The sequence below is a fragment of the Oncorhynchus nerka genome, linkage group LG13 (genome assembly GCF_034236695.1).
Source record: "Oncorhynchus nerka isolate Pitt River linkage group LG13, Oner_Uvic_2.0, whole genome shotgun sequence".
In the NCBI taxonomy this organism is placed as follows: Eukaryota; Metazoa; Chordata; class Actinopteri; order Salmoniformes; family Salmonidae; genus Oncorhynchus; species Oncorhynchus nerka.
This window is the reverse complement of record NC_088408.1, coordinates 73,636,501-73,652,969: the sequence shown is the minus strand read 5'-3', so window position 1 is coordinate 73,652,969 and position 16,469 is coordinate 73,636,501. Positions and strand designations below refer to the sequence as shown.

At 46.1% G+C, this 16,469-nt stretch overlaps 1 protein-coding gene across 9 annotated transcripts in view; it reads right to left on the bottom strand.

The window, feature by feature from the left end:
• Positions 1 to 16,469, bottom strand: part of LOC115140096 (ankyrin-1-like) — an 81,423-nt gene that overhangs the window by 6,183 nt on the left and 58,771 nt on the right. For 7 of the 9 annotated variants that reach the window (XM_029678186.2, XM_029678180.2, XM_065026665.1 and 4 more), the window contains 5 exons: positions 9,727 to 10,456; positions 8,987 to 9,362; positions 5,362 to 5,445; positions 4,697 to 4,840; positions 815 to 925 (listed from right to left, as the gene is read on the bottom strand). In XM_029678186.2, the coding sequence (XP_029534046.2) occupies positions 854 to 925; positions 4,697 to 4,840; positions 5,362 to 5,445; positions 8,987 to 9,362; positions 9,727 to 10,456 (1,406 nt within the window). In that variant the 3' untranslated portion in view covers positions 815 to 853. The remainder of the gene's footprint in view (positions 1 to 814; positions 926 to 4,696; positions 4,841 to 5,361; positions 5,446 to 8,986; positions 9,363 to 9,726; positions 10,457 to 16,469) is intronic. The other 2 variants (XM_065026661.1, XM_065026666.1) reach the window with 2 other exon arrangements.

Below are 16,469 nucleotides of genomic sequence, written 5' to 3'. Positions count from 1 at the left end.
TCTGGATCCCCAGCACCCTTTGCCATTCTAGAACTACATGCCATGCCATCTGTAATAGGCACAACAGTCAGCGCTAACATAAACACAGGGAGAAAAATACTGCATGTAGCTAGGCTTACTGTATTTTTCTTATCAAATCCAGTCAGACATGTACTCTATTAGTACTACACCCCCACACACTGACACACATTGAACTGACCTTCACACCCTGCTGAATACCCACTCTAACACAGTCTACACACACTGAGCACAAATTCAGCTGTAGTTTACTCTCTCCGAAGACATTAGGACAACAAATGTGCTGTACATCCATGATCCAACTGTATATGACACACCGATACTCATCTACAACAAAACTCTACACACTAATATAATATCTTATAAAGTTCTATGTTACTTTCTGATAGAATATTTGGAAGTGCTGTAGACAGGGGGAGATGGGCAATTAAGAGACAAAGGGAGGAAAGTTCAAGGCCATAGGCGGGAAAGGCTGAGTCGGAACTTGTACCTCCGTTGCCAGCACAGATCTATAGTCAACATTGAATGTGAATCTACTAAATGGATACCACACCACAGTCATACTGTAATATAATAATGCACAGTAGTGGCATCGAATGCAAATGATACCGTATTAGTTCAAAGCTAATCCACATCAAATGTCACTCTCCACTGCAGTACTAAAATTAATACTGCATTACTGTAACAACATTATCAGGTCTATTTAAGTCTATTTAATCCAGACAGAGAGGCAGGATTAACTGGAGGAGCCCTATCCCAGGTGAGAGGTGTCTCATTGGGTCAGTCGGTCCCGTACCTGCGGGGACGTGTCACTCTGACACTCTGTCTGCATGCCTCACTGCTTTACTCTCCGCAGACTGGCACATTTCACTATCTGAGCACCCTTCTTCACATCCACAATATCCGGCTACATCGGGGGGGAGAGACAGGGGCGGAGGAGAGAAGGATAGGAGAGGGCCAGAGAAGGGGTGGAGAGGCAGAGGAGAGGAAGATGGGAAGATGAGGGACAGAAACAGATGGAAAAGAGGATGAAAGTAGGATGGAAAGGTGGAAGTTAAAGTTAGGGGGATTTAGTGGGAGAACAAAAAGATGGAGAGGAGCGAGAGGGAATCAGGAGATATGGAGAGATAGAGGAGGGAATCAGGACATAGGGAGAGATTTAGTGGGAGAACAAAAAGATGGAGAGTAGCGAGAGGGATTCAGGACATAGGGAGAGATAGAGGAGGGATTCAGGACATAGGGAGAGATAGAGGAGGGAATCAGGACATAAGGAGAGATCGAGGAGGGAATCAGGAGATAGAGAGAGATCGAGGAGGGAATCAGGACATAGGGAGAGAGAGGGAATAGTGGGACAGTGTGTGAGAAGGGAAACCAGAGGTGGTGAAGAGGTGTATGAAGAGACGATGGAGAGGAGAAGAGGTTAAAAGTGAAAATTGAGGTAAGGAGCGAAGAGAGAGATGAGTTGAAGACAACAAAAGGAGAGGAATGGAGAGAATTCAATGATGGAAAGACAGCCAAGCCAAGATAGTTGGGGTGGGGGTTGGGAAAGACAGACAGGAAAAGAGAAAAGGGAGAAGCATCAGAAACATTGACATGGAATAGAGAGTACTGCAGGTTGGAGTGATACAGTGATACAGCACACAGTCAGTTAATGGACCAGAGTCTTTGAATGGATGGAGGTAGAGAAGACAGATAGACTGACTGTCTATGTGGGTTACTGAAGGGGAAAGAATGGACCTCATTACATTAGCACAGCAATAGAAACCAACCAACACCCAGCCATTCATATCAACTGGAGAGAAAGAGACATTTATCTATGTACTGACTGGAGACACAAAGCAGATATCCATGACTGCTGTTAGGAAACCTGGAAGTATTAGTTTGTTGTTTCAGCCAATGCAGAGAGACAGTGCAAGCTATCAGAGCAAGATAAAGTTGTGGATTATTTGGTTGGTCCTACATGCAGGTCAGGACATGATGGGGAAATTAAGCACGGATGAGTGAGGCTTGCAAGGTGGATGGATAGTACACTAAAGCAAGGAGAATCCAAGAGGCTAGTACACTACAGCAAGGGGAAGCCAAGAGGATAGTACACTACAGCAAGGGGAAGCCAAGAGGACATTACACTACAGCAAGGGGAAGCCAAGAGGATAGTACACTACAGCAAGGAGAATCCAAGAGGCTAGTACACTACAGCAAGGGGAAGCCAAGAGGATAGTACACTACAGCAAGGGGAAGCCAAGAGGATAGTACACTACAGCAAGGGGAAGCCAAGAGGATAGTACACTACAGCAAGGAGAATCCAAGAGGCTAGTACACTACAGCAAGGGGAAGCCAAGAGGATAGTACACTACAGCAAGGGGAAGCCAAGAGGATAGTACACTACAGCAATGGGAAGCCAAGAGGATAGTACACTACAGCAAGGGGAAGCTAAGAGGATAGTACACTACAGCAAGGGGAAGCTAAGAGGATAGTACACTACAGCAAGGGGAAGCCAAGAGGATAGTACACTACAGCAAGGGGAAGCCAAGAGGAGAGTACACTACAGCAAGGGGAAGCTAAGAGGATAGTACACTACAGCAAGGGGAAGCTAAGAGGAGAGTACACTACAGCAAGGGGAAGCTAAGAGGATAGTACACTACAGCAAGCAATCTTTTTTTCTTCCGTTTGTTTGTCGCTAAGGGGGTTGGGGAATGATAACACAGGTTGATCTAAATTACAAACACGCATACCTCATTCAAACACCACAGGCCATGCAGGTTTAGCCCACTATGGTCTAGTTTGGACTAGCAGAGGAATCTACAGTGCCTTGCGAAAGTATTCGGCCCCCTTGAACTTTGCGACCTTTTGCCACATTTCAGGCTTCAAACATAAAGATATAAAACTGTATTTTTTTGTGAAGAATCAACAACAAGTGGGACACAATCATGAAGTGGAACGACATTTATTGGATATTTCTAACTTTTTTAACAAATCAAAAACTGAAAAATTGGGCATGCAAAATGATTCAACCCCTTTACTTTCAGTGCAGCAAACTCTCTCCAGAAGTTCAGTGAGGATCTCTGAATGATCCAATGTTGACCTAAATGACTAATGATGATAAATACAATCCACCTGTGTGTAATCAAGTCTCCGTATAAATGCACCTGCACTGTGATAGTCTCAGAGGTCCGTTAAAAGCGCAGAGAGCATCATGAAGAACAAGGACCACACCAGGCAGGTCCGAGATACTGTTGTGAAGAAGTTTAAAGCCGGATTTGGATACAAAAAGATTTCCCAAGCTTTAAACATCCCAAGGAGCACTGTGCAAGCGATAATATTGAAATGGAAGGAGTATCAGACCACTGCAAATCTACCAAGACCTGGCCGTCCCTCTAAACTTTCAGCTCATACAAGGAGAAGACTGATCAGAGATGCAGCCAAGAGGCCCATGATCACTCTGGATGAACTGCAGAGATCTACAGCTGAGGTGGGAGACTCTGTCCATAGGACAACAATCAGTCGTATATTGCACAAATCTGGCCTTTATGGAAGAGTGGCAAGAAGAAAGCCATTTCTTAAAGATATCCATAAAAAGTGTCATTTAAAGTTTGCCACAAGCCACCTGGGAGACACACCAAACATGTGGAAGAAGGTGCTCTGGTCAGATGAAACCAAAATGGAACTTTTTGGCAACAATGCAAAACGTTATGTTTGGCGTAAAAGCAACACAGCTCATCACCCTGAACACACCATCCCCACTGTCAAACATGGTGGTGGCAGCATCATGGTTTGGGCCTGCTTTTCTTCAGCAGGGACAGGGAAGATGGTTAAAATTGATGGGAAGCTGGATGGAGCCAAATACAGGACCATTCTGGAAGAAAACCTGATGGAGTCTGCAAAAGACCTGAGACTGGGACGGAGATTTGTCTTCCAACAAGACAATGATCCAAAACATAAAGCAAAATCTACAATGGAATGGTTCAAAAATAAACATATCCAGGTGTTAGAATGGCCAAGTCAAAGTCCAGACCTGAATCCAATCGAGAATCTGTGGAAAGAACTGAAAACTGCTGTTCACAAATGCTCTCCATCCAACCTCACTGAGCTCGAGCTGTTTTGCAAGGAGGAATGGGAAAAAATTTCAGTCTCTCGATGTGCAAAACTGATAGAGACATACCCCAAGCGACTTACAGCTGTAATCGCAGCAAAAGGTGGCGCTACAAAGTATTAACTTAAGGGGGCTGAATAATTTTGCACGCCCAATTGTTCAGTTTTTGATTTGTTAAAAAAGTTTGAAATATCCAATAAATGTCGTTCCACATCATGATTGTGTCCCACTTGTTGTTGATTCTTCACAAAAATATATAGTTTTATATCTTTATGTTTGAAGCCTGAAATGTGGCAAAAGGTCGCAAAGTTCAAGGGGGCCGAATACTTTCGCAAGGCACTGTATATATCCCAGCACAGTAAAGAGTTCCTAGTTCCCAGCTACACCCTAGTCATCTTCTGTAGTGGTTGATTGCTACATTGAGTCCCTATATACATTCAAGGCAGTATACATGGGTCCCTTTAGTTTGAGTCCACTTTGTGAACCAATGCTCTTCCTATGTCAGATGACTGTGTTTGTTTAGAGTCTCAGCCCCTCGTACAGTAGCCCAGGTGAGTGTAGCCTGGCTGATGCAGGTCAGTGGCCCACCTTGCTGCTCAGGACGGCGTAGTTCATGAACTGCTCCGCTTCAGCCTCCAGCTCATCCTGCAGAGAGCCATCCACGCCCACTGAACGCTCCTGACACCCCTCATCACCTGAGCCCTTCCCCCTGCGCACCACTTTCCTCACAATCTACGCCACACACTCACGGACACACACACACACACCAGGGGAGGGATAGAGAGCAGGATGATAGAGGGTGGTGGGAAAGACAGGTAAAGAGAGAGAGAGAGAATGAGAGAAATGCAGGGAAGGAAGGAAAGATTGAATGAGGTTGAACCTACACGTAAACTCACTATATTGAGTTCTCTGTGTACCTCTCACTCACAGCAAAGGACCTTAATGTTCATTACAAAACACTGTCCTGGTTATATGTATCATCCTCATTATAGCTGTGACCCACAACCTTTCATACAGTAACTACACATGACTGTGACACGTCATTTTCCCATGCCGCGATTACAGAATCATGACATGGGAATAAGTCAAGGCATGATGATGAATGTGATGGTTCTCGATTATCAATGTGATAATCATTTCTATGAGGATGAGTGTAGTGAGTTGAACATGAATAGTAACAGGGGGGAACTGGTCGATAAGCCACAGCGCAGGGCTGTAGAGTAGAGAGAGGCATGCTGGGATAGATATCTGACCTTCTTGGTGACGATGTTTCCGTGCTCGTCTGTGAACTGCTCCTCGCTCACTTGTTCCCCTGGGAGATCCTTGGCCTCGTCACCCTACGGGACAGACAACATGTACTGAACATCACAAAACAATACTGTAGTACACATGGTATATTGTACTACATCACACACCTGCTCATATATTCATGGCAAATGCATCAACAGCACACACTTACACAGTAAGGAGTCTGACTCAGAGAGAAAACCAAGAGTCGAACAGAACGAAAAGTTTCCTGGAATCTAGAGCACTTTAAAATAGCCCCCCAGAGAGAGAGAGTCTCATCATTTAGCCATTGTCACCAACCCCAACCCCCCGAGACAGAGAGAGAGAGAAACAACAGAGAGATATACAGTAAAGATCAGGGGATCACTAATGGCACTGCTGTGGTGTTAGCACTAATACAATCACAGTGGATGAGGTTCATGATAATGCAGCTATTACTCCCTAATAACATGGGAGGCGCCAGCACAGCTATTTATAGTCTTAAAAGGTCCCACAGCTTAACTAGTGAACACAGAGCTTGACAGCTTTTCCCATATGGTTATGGGAAAAGCTGCCCTATCCCCCACAATCCATAGAGGCAGGAATGAATAGAGTTATTAGAGGTGTTGAGGAGGAGAATATGATAATGGGGTGGTAGAGGACTACAGTCCTTATTAGGGCCGGGATGATGCCAGTATCGCGATACTCGTTAGTATTGTGACAAGGAAACAAAGCATGAAGTAGATGTAACTTCTTTAGGAAAACAGCCCTAATGTTGGAAACAAACATCATTATGTCATCCAGAGTCACATTTAGTTATTTTCCAAGCTTTAGCACACCATTTTTTTACATACAGCAGGTTTTTAATGGACCAAAGAGTTTGGTCTGCTTTGTGCTATAATTTTTGCCATGGAAAAAATATTGCGATACTGGTAATGTCACAGCCCTAGTCCTTATTACAGTGAGTTTAGAGACTGAGCTGAGCTCATGTCACGCCCTGACCTTAGAGAGTCTTTTATTCTCTAATTTGGTCAGGTCAGGGTGTGACTATGGTGGGTACTCTAGTTTTTGTATTTCTATGTTGGCCCGGTATGGTTCCCAATCAGAGGCAGCTGTCTATCGTTGTCTCTGATTGGGGATCATATTTAGGCAGCCTTTTCCCACTGTTTTTGGTGGATCTTGTCTATGTATAGTTGCCTGCGAGCACTACATTAGCTTCACGTTTCGTTTGGTACTTTATTGTTTTGTATATGTTTCACTTCTAATAAAAGATGATGGAACCATACCACGGCACTTTGGTCCGAGTCTTACAACAACGAACGTGACAGCTCATAGGTTTAAACACTCACAGTTAGAACACACAAGTTCAACCATTCACAGCCACAACAGCACGTATAAGGCCTGTATAAGTGGGTCTCAACTGTAGGCCTATGGTTTGTTTGAACATCCCTAGTTTTCTTCTTACCTCCCTCTGTCACTATCCCATCTCACCTGGCCAAATATGAACAATATGATCCAGAGAGATGTTCCTTGAAAATACTGCAAAACAAAAGTTGTGCAAGCTGCTTCTATCATGTATCCTGTATAATTAAATTCTACAATATAAATGAATGACTGTTTTATTAACACAATCTTTGCTCACTGAACCCATTACAGGGGAGAAATTGCATTGTCAGAAGTGAATACGGTAAACAAACAGAGAGGTATGTCTCTCCACTCGCTCCTAACCAACATTTCCCTCTGTCGCAGCCAAACCTTAAATCACCTCTGAGCTTTACAATTACCTCTGAGCTTCACACACACACACACACACACACACACACACACACACACACACACACACACACACACACACACACACACACACACACACACACACACACACACACACACACACACACACACACACAAACACACAATTTGTTTCCACCACGCTTTCTTTTGATGTTTTTCCATTGCTAGTCAATTTTCTCATCCTTTCCTCCCCCCCCCCCTCCCCTCCCCTCTCTGTGGGGTACCTTGAGGATGACCCTGCGGCGGACCACACGGGTGGTGACATTCTCCTCCTCGTCGGCCACACCTTCAGCCTCACCCAGCTCGCGGTCCAGCGCAGCGTGCACGTAGGAGAGCACAGAGCGCAAGGAGCCGCTGGCTATATGGATCACATTCTGACAGCTTATCACCAGGAAGGCCAGCAGCACAAAGCTGAAGAGCAGCTCAGTTACCATGGCCCACATCACTGCCCCTCCAAGCTTCTACCTCTGGGCAGAGTGTGTCCAACCAAGCGATCCAGTGGAGCACACTACACACCCACAACACACAAACACAGGCCTGTGCAGGCTCTCGTCAGCTCTCCACCGACACTTCTCTCTGTCAGTCTGGAGCAACAGCTGCACCCTCAGGGCCTTCGCTTCTTTCAACAGGGCTGGCGTCGTCTCCTTCTATTTCTCCCTCTGTTTGTGTCCCTTCTTCAGCTCTACTCCACCGGACCCTGTTCCCTCTTTCTCTGGCTCCTTCTCCCCTGCTCTCTGTCTGTCAGCTGGTCAGTAGGAATGGCTGACCCATGCCATCAGATCCAGGCGGCTGCAACCTTGGGAGGCTCCTATTTCCTCTCCCTCTCTTTCGTTCACCCTCTCTCTCTCCCCTCGTCTGTGCTTTCAAAACCAAACCCTCTCACCCTTCACCCCTCTGCTCTCTCTCTCTCCCAGCCATATGATCCGTAGTCTTTAAATACCTCTGGTTGTTCTAGAGAGGTGCTCTGCTCTGCTCTGTAAGTCTGAGAGGCTGAGTGGCTGAGAGGGAAGAACACTGAGACACTTGCACCCCAACCTTCAGGCCTCCCTCAGGAACTCAAACTATTCTCCCTCTGGTACACACAACTTACATTATTACTTCTCATGGCATGTAGGTATATATTCCACCACACATACATACGTTATTATTCTGTAATGGTTTGGGATCAATTTCACTTACACAGTACAGTAAGATGCAGATAGTCTGCAGCAAGACCATTTCCTGCCACTGGTTCTCCATGGGAAACAATGTTATCTGTGGTAACTGTACCAACACACTGGCAGTCACAATATAATCACCTACCAGGGATAACCCAGCGACTCAAACAGCAAAAGTCCCTCTTTGCCCTCTCACAGCGTGGTAAAGTTGACATGTCCTTCAGTGTGCTCTGATTGGTCTGATGCAGTGCCAGTATACCACAGTAGATGACACGTGTGATGGGGTGGGATTGGGGATCCAGTGACAGGGGCTGCTATATTTGGCTTGACAGGTTGTTCCTGCCCTTCTTGGGCCTTGTGTGTGTGTTTATATGGGTGTGGGATTACAGTACCATAAATAATGGAATTCAGTCATAGCCTACTGCCACTGGGTTTGGACTCTGGTCAGACAACTTCTACAGCATTAAAACAGTTTTTACATGATGAGCTGGATCATTTACAGTCCTGTCCATACCTAATCTATTATAGCTGCCTTTAATCAATGTTTACTAACCATCTCAAGGATATGTCAAAATGCATACTTGGGCCAGAGTTATTGTACTTCATTTAAGTTTCGTATAAGATGTGATAGCTAAGATAATAGCATGGGTTTCCTACTCACCTGCCCCCTCAGGCGTACTTCGTCCCAGGTCCGCAGCTCTGGCACCCTGTGAGGGAACCCCAGGCCCTTCTCAAATGGCTGGGTGCCTCTGAAGTGCCCACGCAGGATCTCCGTGTGCCCCATGTCACGCACTGGCTGAAGCAAGGCCTCTTGGGACACGCGGGACTGGCTGGGGTCCATGTCCATGGCGGCGCGTACTGATGACATCATAGAGTCCATGGCCTGCCTGGGTTTGGCTGTCTGCGAGCCCACCCAGGCCTGAGTGTGGTCTGTGACAGGTTGCCAGCCTGGACCCGACTGCTCCTGCAGGTAGGACAGGAAAGAGCCTCCACCACCTCCACCGCTGCCTCCACTACCACCACTGCCACCACTGGACCTAAGGAGGCAGAGGATGAGTGAGAATAGGAGGAGAGAGATGAAGAGAGGTGGAGAGAGAGGACAAGTGAGAGGAGAGAAAGGAGAAGTGAGAGGAGAGGAGAGAGTCAAAGAACGAGAAAAAGGCCAATGTGTATCAAATGTGTGTCAAACATAAGCTGACGCTATTATTCCTTCATATAACTCTTTTACCAGAACTAAATATTGTATTATTAGGTTAGGAAACACAGCAACATTGACCTGTCCTGAGGCTCAGTGAGTTGTCTCAGAGGTGAGTGTCTGGACTCTGGACCACCCCCTGTCTGGCCAGTGCGGTGTCCAGCTGAGCTGCAGACTGACTGACTGAGGTCTGAGGACACACTCACCTGTCTCCATTACGATCTGCCACGCGGCTCAGACCGGGCGACTCGCTCAGCCGGGCGTACACCCGCTGCTGTTGTCCTGCAACAAGAGAAAGCCCTTCCTCTGAGCCTGTCCCTCCTCCTCCTCCTCCTCCTCCAGCTCCATCTCCACCCGTCATGTTGCCTCCGACCGCTGCTGCCTCCGACCTCACGACATTTGACACTTGACCTTTGTCCAGCCCATTAATGTTGTTGACCGCGGCGGCGATGGTGCCTCCGAACGAAGAAGGTGTGGCAGGGGTGGCGGTGCTGAACGAGGCAGGGGTGGCAGGGGTGGCAGGTGTGGCGGTGCTGAACGAGGCAGGGGTGGCATGTGTGGCGGTGCTGAATGAGTCAACAGCCCCCATCTCTGAGTTGTCCTCCACCAGCTCCATAGATCCACTCAGCCCCCCACCGCTGGCCCCACTGCCCGGCCGGCCCAGGCTCCCATATGGCAGCCCCAGCAGCCCCTCCGAGTCATCGGCATTGCTGCACTCCAGGGAGGAGTCCTCCACGGCCACTAGGGAGGGGCTGTTGCCAGAGGGCCACACCTGCACATCGGACATCTCCATGAGCGTGTCCTCCTCAGTGGTGGCCATTGGAGCACACTCCAGACTGGAGACTTCCTGCCAGTAGGGCTCGTTGCCCAGCGGGGAGGGCAGGCTGTACTGCATGGAGGGAGGGGAGAGCAGCTCCTCCTGCATCAGCCCGTAACCTGGAGCGACACAGAGAGAGGCACACTGACACGGGCCCCCCGCCTTACCTCACCTCGCCCCCCACCTCGCCCCACCAACACCGGGAGGGACCCCAGGGCGGGGGGGGATGTGCCCCTGCCCAGGAGCAGGGCAGCCAGGGGAGGTGGCAGAGGGGGAGCCCAGGGGGCAAGGAGGGAGAGGGGAGAGGAAGGGGCCAGACAGTGGGATCTCAAGAAGAGGTGCAAGGAGATTGGGGCAAGGGAGCAAGGAGGGCTTCTGGGGGGGTTAACAAGCCAGATCAGCCAGCACTGACAGTGAGAGCAGCAGTGGAGGCAGCAGCAGACACACAGCCAGAACCAGAGCCAGAGCCATGGCCAGAGCCAGGGCCAGGCAGAGAGACAGACCAAGAGAGAGAGGCCCGCTGGTGACTGGTGCTGCTCCGCTGTCTGCCACCTGCAGGTAGAGGGACAGGAGTTACTGCCTCTGCCCCAAACCAACCTGGGGCTGGGACACACACCTGTCCGCCTGGGACACACACTTAAAAACACATACACATGCCATACACACGTCCATACACACAAAGGCTTACCCAGACATACACACACTAACTGTCCCACACACGCACCCACACAAACCAGGCAAGTTAAATATTCTAGTCAGGCTGAACAGCATGCTTGCAAGCAATCTTGTTCTTCAACAAACGCACGCTCTCACCTATCCACCCACCACAACAGATATTACAGTACAAACCTTAGAAAACAAAAAAACACAACCACATACAGGTACACACTACACACATACACACACAAAGATGCACTCACACCACACATACATGTTTATATACAGTTTCATTTATTATAGCTCACAGCAAGCATAGCTACCCCAAACCCCATTTTATATCAACAGAGAATCTAACGTTGAGAATTTGCTATGCATGATGACTGATGAACCTTTGACTCAAGTCACTCCAACAACACCTCTAGTTGAGAATAGACATTTCTTGTCTGGTATCATTAAGAGTGCTTTAAGTTTTGAACATGCAGTGGTGTGGTGCAGTAAGCATGGTACGTTCTCTTTCGTGGACAGCCTCTGAACAAGAGAACGGTGCCAAAGCTGCTTTCTGTCTGCTCTCTTCCAACTCTCACTCTAGCTCACATTTCAGTGGGAGTGAACTAAATATCTACTGTATGAGAAATGACCTGAGAGAGATACAGTGGGGGAAAAAAGTATTTAGTCAGCCACCAATTGTGCAAGTTCTCCCACTTAAAAAGATGAGAGGCCTGTAATTTTCATCATAGGTACACTTCAACAACAAAAAATCCAGAAAATCACATTGTAGGATTTTTTTAATGAATTTATTTGCAAATTATGGTGGAAAATAAGTATTTGGTCACCTACAAACAAGCAAGATTTCTGGCTCTCACAGACCTGTAACTTCTTCTTTAAGAGGCTCCTCTGTCCTCCACTCATTACCTGTATTAATGGCACATGTTTGAACTTGTTATCAGTATAAAAGTCACCTGTCCACAACCTCAAACAGTCACACTCCAAACTCCACTATGGCCAAGACCAAAGAGCTGTCAAAGGACACCAGAAACAAAATTGTAGACCTACACCAGGCTGGGAAGACTGAATCTGCAATAGGTATGCAGCTTGGTTTGAAGAAATCAACTGTGGGAGCAATTATTAGGAAATGGAAGACATACAAGAACACTGATAATCTCCCTCGATCTGTAGCTCCACGCAAGATCTCACCCCGTGGGGTGAAAATGATCACAAGAACGATGAGCAAAAATCCCAGAACCACACGGGGGGACCTAGTGAATGACCTGCAGAGAGCTGGGATCAAAGTAACAAAGCCTACCATCAAATCAAATCAAATGTATTTATATAGCCCTTCATACATCAGCTGATATCTCAAAGTGCTGTACAGGAACCCAGCCTAAAACACCAAACAGCAAGCAATGCAGGTGTAGAAGTAACACACTACGCCGCCAGGGACTCAAACCCTGCAGTGCCAGACGTGTCCCCCTGCTTAAGCCAGTACATGTCCAGGCCCGTCTGAAGTTTGCTAGAGAGCATTTGGAGGATCCAGAAGAAGATTGGGAGAATGTCATATGGTCAGATGAAACCAAAATATAACTTTTTGGTAAAAACTCAACTCGTCGTGTTTGGAGGACAAAGAATGATGAGTTGCATCCAAAGAACACCATACCTACTGTGATGCATGGGGGTGGAAACATCATGCTTTGTGGCTGTTTTTCTGCAAAGGGACCAGGACAACTGATCCGTGTAAAGGAAAGAATGAATGGGGCCATGTATCGTGAGATTTTGAGTGAAAACCTCCTTCCATCAGCAAGGGCATTGAAGATGAAATGTGGCTGGGTCTTTCAGCATGACAATGATCCCAAACACACCGCCCAGGCAACGAAGGAGTGGCTTCGTAAGAAGCATTTCAAGGTCCTGGAGTGGCCTAGCTAGTCTCCAGATCTCAACCCCATAGAAAATCTTTGGAGGGAGTTGAAAGTCTGTGTTGCCCAGCAACAGCCCTAAAACATCACTGCTCTAGAGGAGATCTGCATGGAGGAATGGGCCAAAATACCAGCAACAGTGTGTGAAAACCTTGTGAAGACTTGTTATTGACCAAATACTTATTTTACACCATAATTTGCAAATAAATTCATTAAAAAATCATACAATGTGATTTGCTGGATTTTTTCTCTCATTTTGTCGGTCATAGTTGAAGTGTACCTATGATGAAAATTACAGGCCTCTCTCATCTTTTTAAGTGGGAGAATATGCACAATTGGTGGCTGACTAAATACTTTTTTGACCCACTGTAAGTAAAGTAAAGTAAATGAAAAGTCAAAATCAAGGTCAGGAAGACCAAAGAAACTTTTTGATTAGTTGAACAACCATCAGCTAACCATCAGGCTTCGACAGATACAGCGGTACTGCAGTTGAGGAAAAGTTGTCCATTCAGTGCAACTAACTAAGTATGGCTATAGTAAAATACTATTGTGCAACAGTAGCTACTGTACTTCTCTGCAACTGAGATGACCATGAGGAACATAAAGATATTTTGAATCAGACAAATAAACCCAGTGATGAATGGATATGTATATAAAGACAAATTGCGCCATTTAATTCTGACTGACCAGTGGTAGAAATGTAATTGATTACATACTGGCATCAACCGAGAGAAGATACTAGATTTAGCATGAGGTGGAGAAGACAAGAGCTTTGAGGAGGGAGTGGAGGAGGCAGCAGTGTGTGTGTGCAAGCGTAAGAACACTATGTGTGTGTGTTTGTGTGTATGCATGCGTGAGAGAGAGGTGCAACATGATTCATTGTTGCCGGTGAGTTATGTTGAATGTGCAGTAGGTATGAGGGACACCAGCTGGCCTCCTGGACCTCTCATCTCTCTGAGTTACAAGACAGCAGAACCTCTCTGAAGATCTCCCACTCAGAAGGCCATACGACCGGGGAGGCTGTTTACATGTGGGTCACAAGTTCAACACATTTCCCTATATCAGTTATTCACATACAAAGCGTCCTTCAATAAGATACACATAAACCCTGTACTATAGAATTCTCTTAACATTTCCACCTTTCAGACTTCCAGCTGATAAACTTTCCTATATACATTACTCTATAGCCAGTGGGGTGAGGATGATTCATGTCATATAAATATCACAGTATACTGTATGTTTGTAATACCATCTTTTGAGGTTGTGTATGTTGTTACGGAACCAATAACTAGCCTGCTAATATTGTTGCACTTGCTAAGTTTAGGGGTCTTAGTCTTAGTTAACTGGTCTGTAACCTTATTTAAGATGTGCATGTATGTGAGAAATCAGTGTATGAAGACGGTTGTATGTACATGTGCCCAGGGCCACCTTACCTTCGGTCCAGGACTAGCTACAGATTGTAACAACAGATAATGTGATTTAACAAAAGAATGATGTTATCCGTTATACTGGGAGTTACAGATTTGCCTATACAAAACGTTGTCAGAGATTTTTCAACTAGCCTGGTATTGGCGATACTATCTTCGTTCTCGATTTGTTGGAACAGGAGTCTCCTAAATTGTCTGTGTCCAGTTGCAAGGAGTCTGTTTGAATTTAGACAACGATCCGTAATTATAAGAAGTAAAAGTTTTGCCCCATGAAGTAATCCAACAATGTGTACGCTGCCACCTTATCTATTTCAAGTCTTCTCTCATTGATCGAGACAGGTGTCTGTCATCATGACATGCAGCACTTTGGGGTGGACACCCACTTATCTCAATCAATGAGATAAGTGGATTACTTTATGGAGCAAAACATTTATTTTAATAACGGAGCATTTTCTAAATTCAAACGACCCCCTGGAGCTGGACACTGATATTTTATGAGACTGCTTCCACAAATTGAGAATGACGGTACCATCGCTAATACCAGGTTAGTTAAAAAAACTCCGGTGATATTTTTTATGGGCAAACCTGTAACTTCCAGTATAATGGATATCAATTTCTTCGGGTTAAACGACATTACCTGGTGTTACAATCTATAGCTAGTCCAGGGTCAGCTCTGTCATGACCTCTTGGTCAGCCAGTCCAAGCAGATTATTCATATGTTCATGGTGACAAAATAAATATGTACAAAAACCAAACTATAAAAGGCATGCCAACTAAAGAGGTTAACTAACACAAAGAAACAAACAAAGACCGCCTGAGAGGCTTCTGGCCTCCTCTCTCTCCAGGACTGACAATTATCTTGATCGCTGGCACCTGAGGAAATATCAAAGCTTCCTGGCAGAACAGACTTTGACCCCGTTGGTGCTGCCACCTGGGGATGGAGTTTGGAAGGATATCCTGGTAGTGTGTTAGTCTATGCCCTAACACTAACCTTCCCCTCATATCATAACAATGTGCACTTGAATAATCTGAACACTTACGGTAGCTGACAATAGTGCCTCCTGGTGATCAATATGTTTCTACTGTACATGGTTTTAGATTGTCTGTTTGTGTCTCTTACAATCTAAAAGACAGTCTAAAATATCTGTGTTAGTGTGTGATCCTGCCATCCAGTCTCGTTGCCATCCAGTCTGGTTGCCAGTCCTTCTCTCTCTCTCTATGTTTGTGTCTGGGGGTGGTGTCACTCCCATGGTCAGTTGGACGGTGACAGAGAGAGGGAGGAGGGGATGGGGGATTATTAGAGTGTGTTAGTGAGAAGGAATGAACATGGTGGCCTGACCCTCCTGGTGAAAAGACAACACATTGTAAACATAGAAAACTGGCTGAAGCTCACATACAGAGTGAAACACATACAGTCACACACAGACTGGAAAAAGGCACACACTGAAATACACAAAGACAACACACTGGACAAAACACAAAAACACAGACATGTAAAAACACAGACATGTACACACACACACACACACACACACACACACACACACACACACACACACACACACACACACACACACACACACACACACACACACACACACACACACACACACACACACACACACACACACACACACACACACACACACACACAGAGAGAAACACACACAGAAACACACACACAAACAGAAACACACACACACCAATGCGCAAAGAACAGAGAGATTCAATGGAAGGGTCACATGAACACACTCCCCGCAAATATGAGGTGTGTGACAGAGAAGGGGCATAAATACTACATCCCCTAATTCTGGAGTGACTCAAAGACACATGACAATCCCACACATACACACAGAAAACAGACCAACAACACTTCACAACACTCATACCTGAACAGAGCAGTCACAATACACGGTTAAAAAAGGGTTCAGGTCCATTTTTTTACCACCCACAAGGAATACAATATTATAGAGGATCTAAACAGGCAGACTAAAGAGTCGGGTCATTCCCCAGCATCACAGGAGGCTGCTGAGGGGAGGACGGCTCATAATAATGGCCGGAACGGAGCAAATGGAATGGCATCAAACACCTGGAAACCATGGAAACCATATGTTTGATGTATTTGATACCATTTC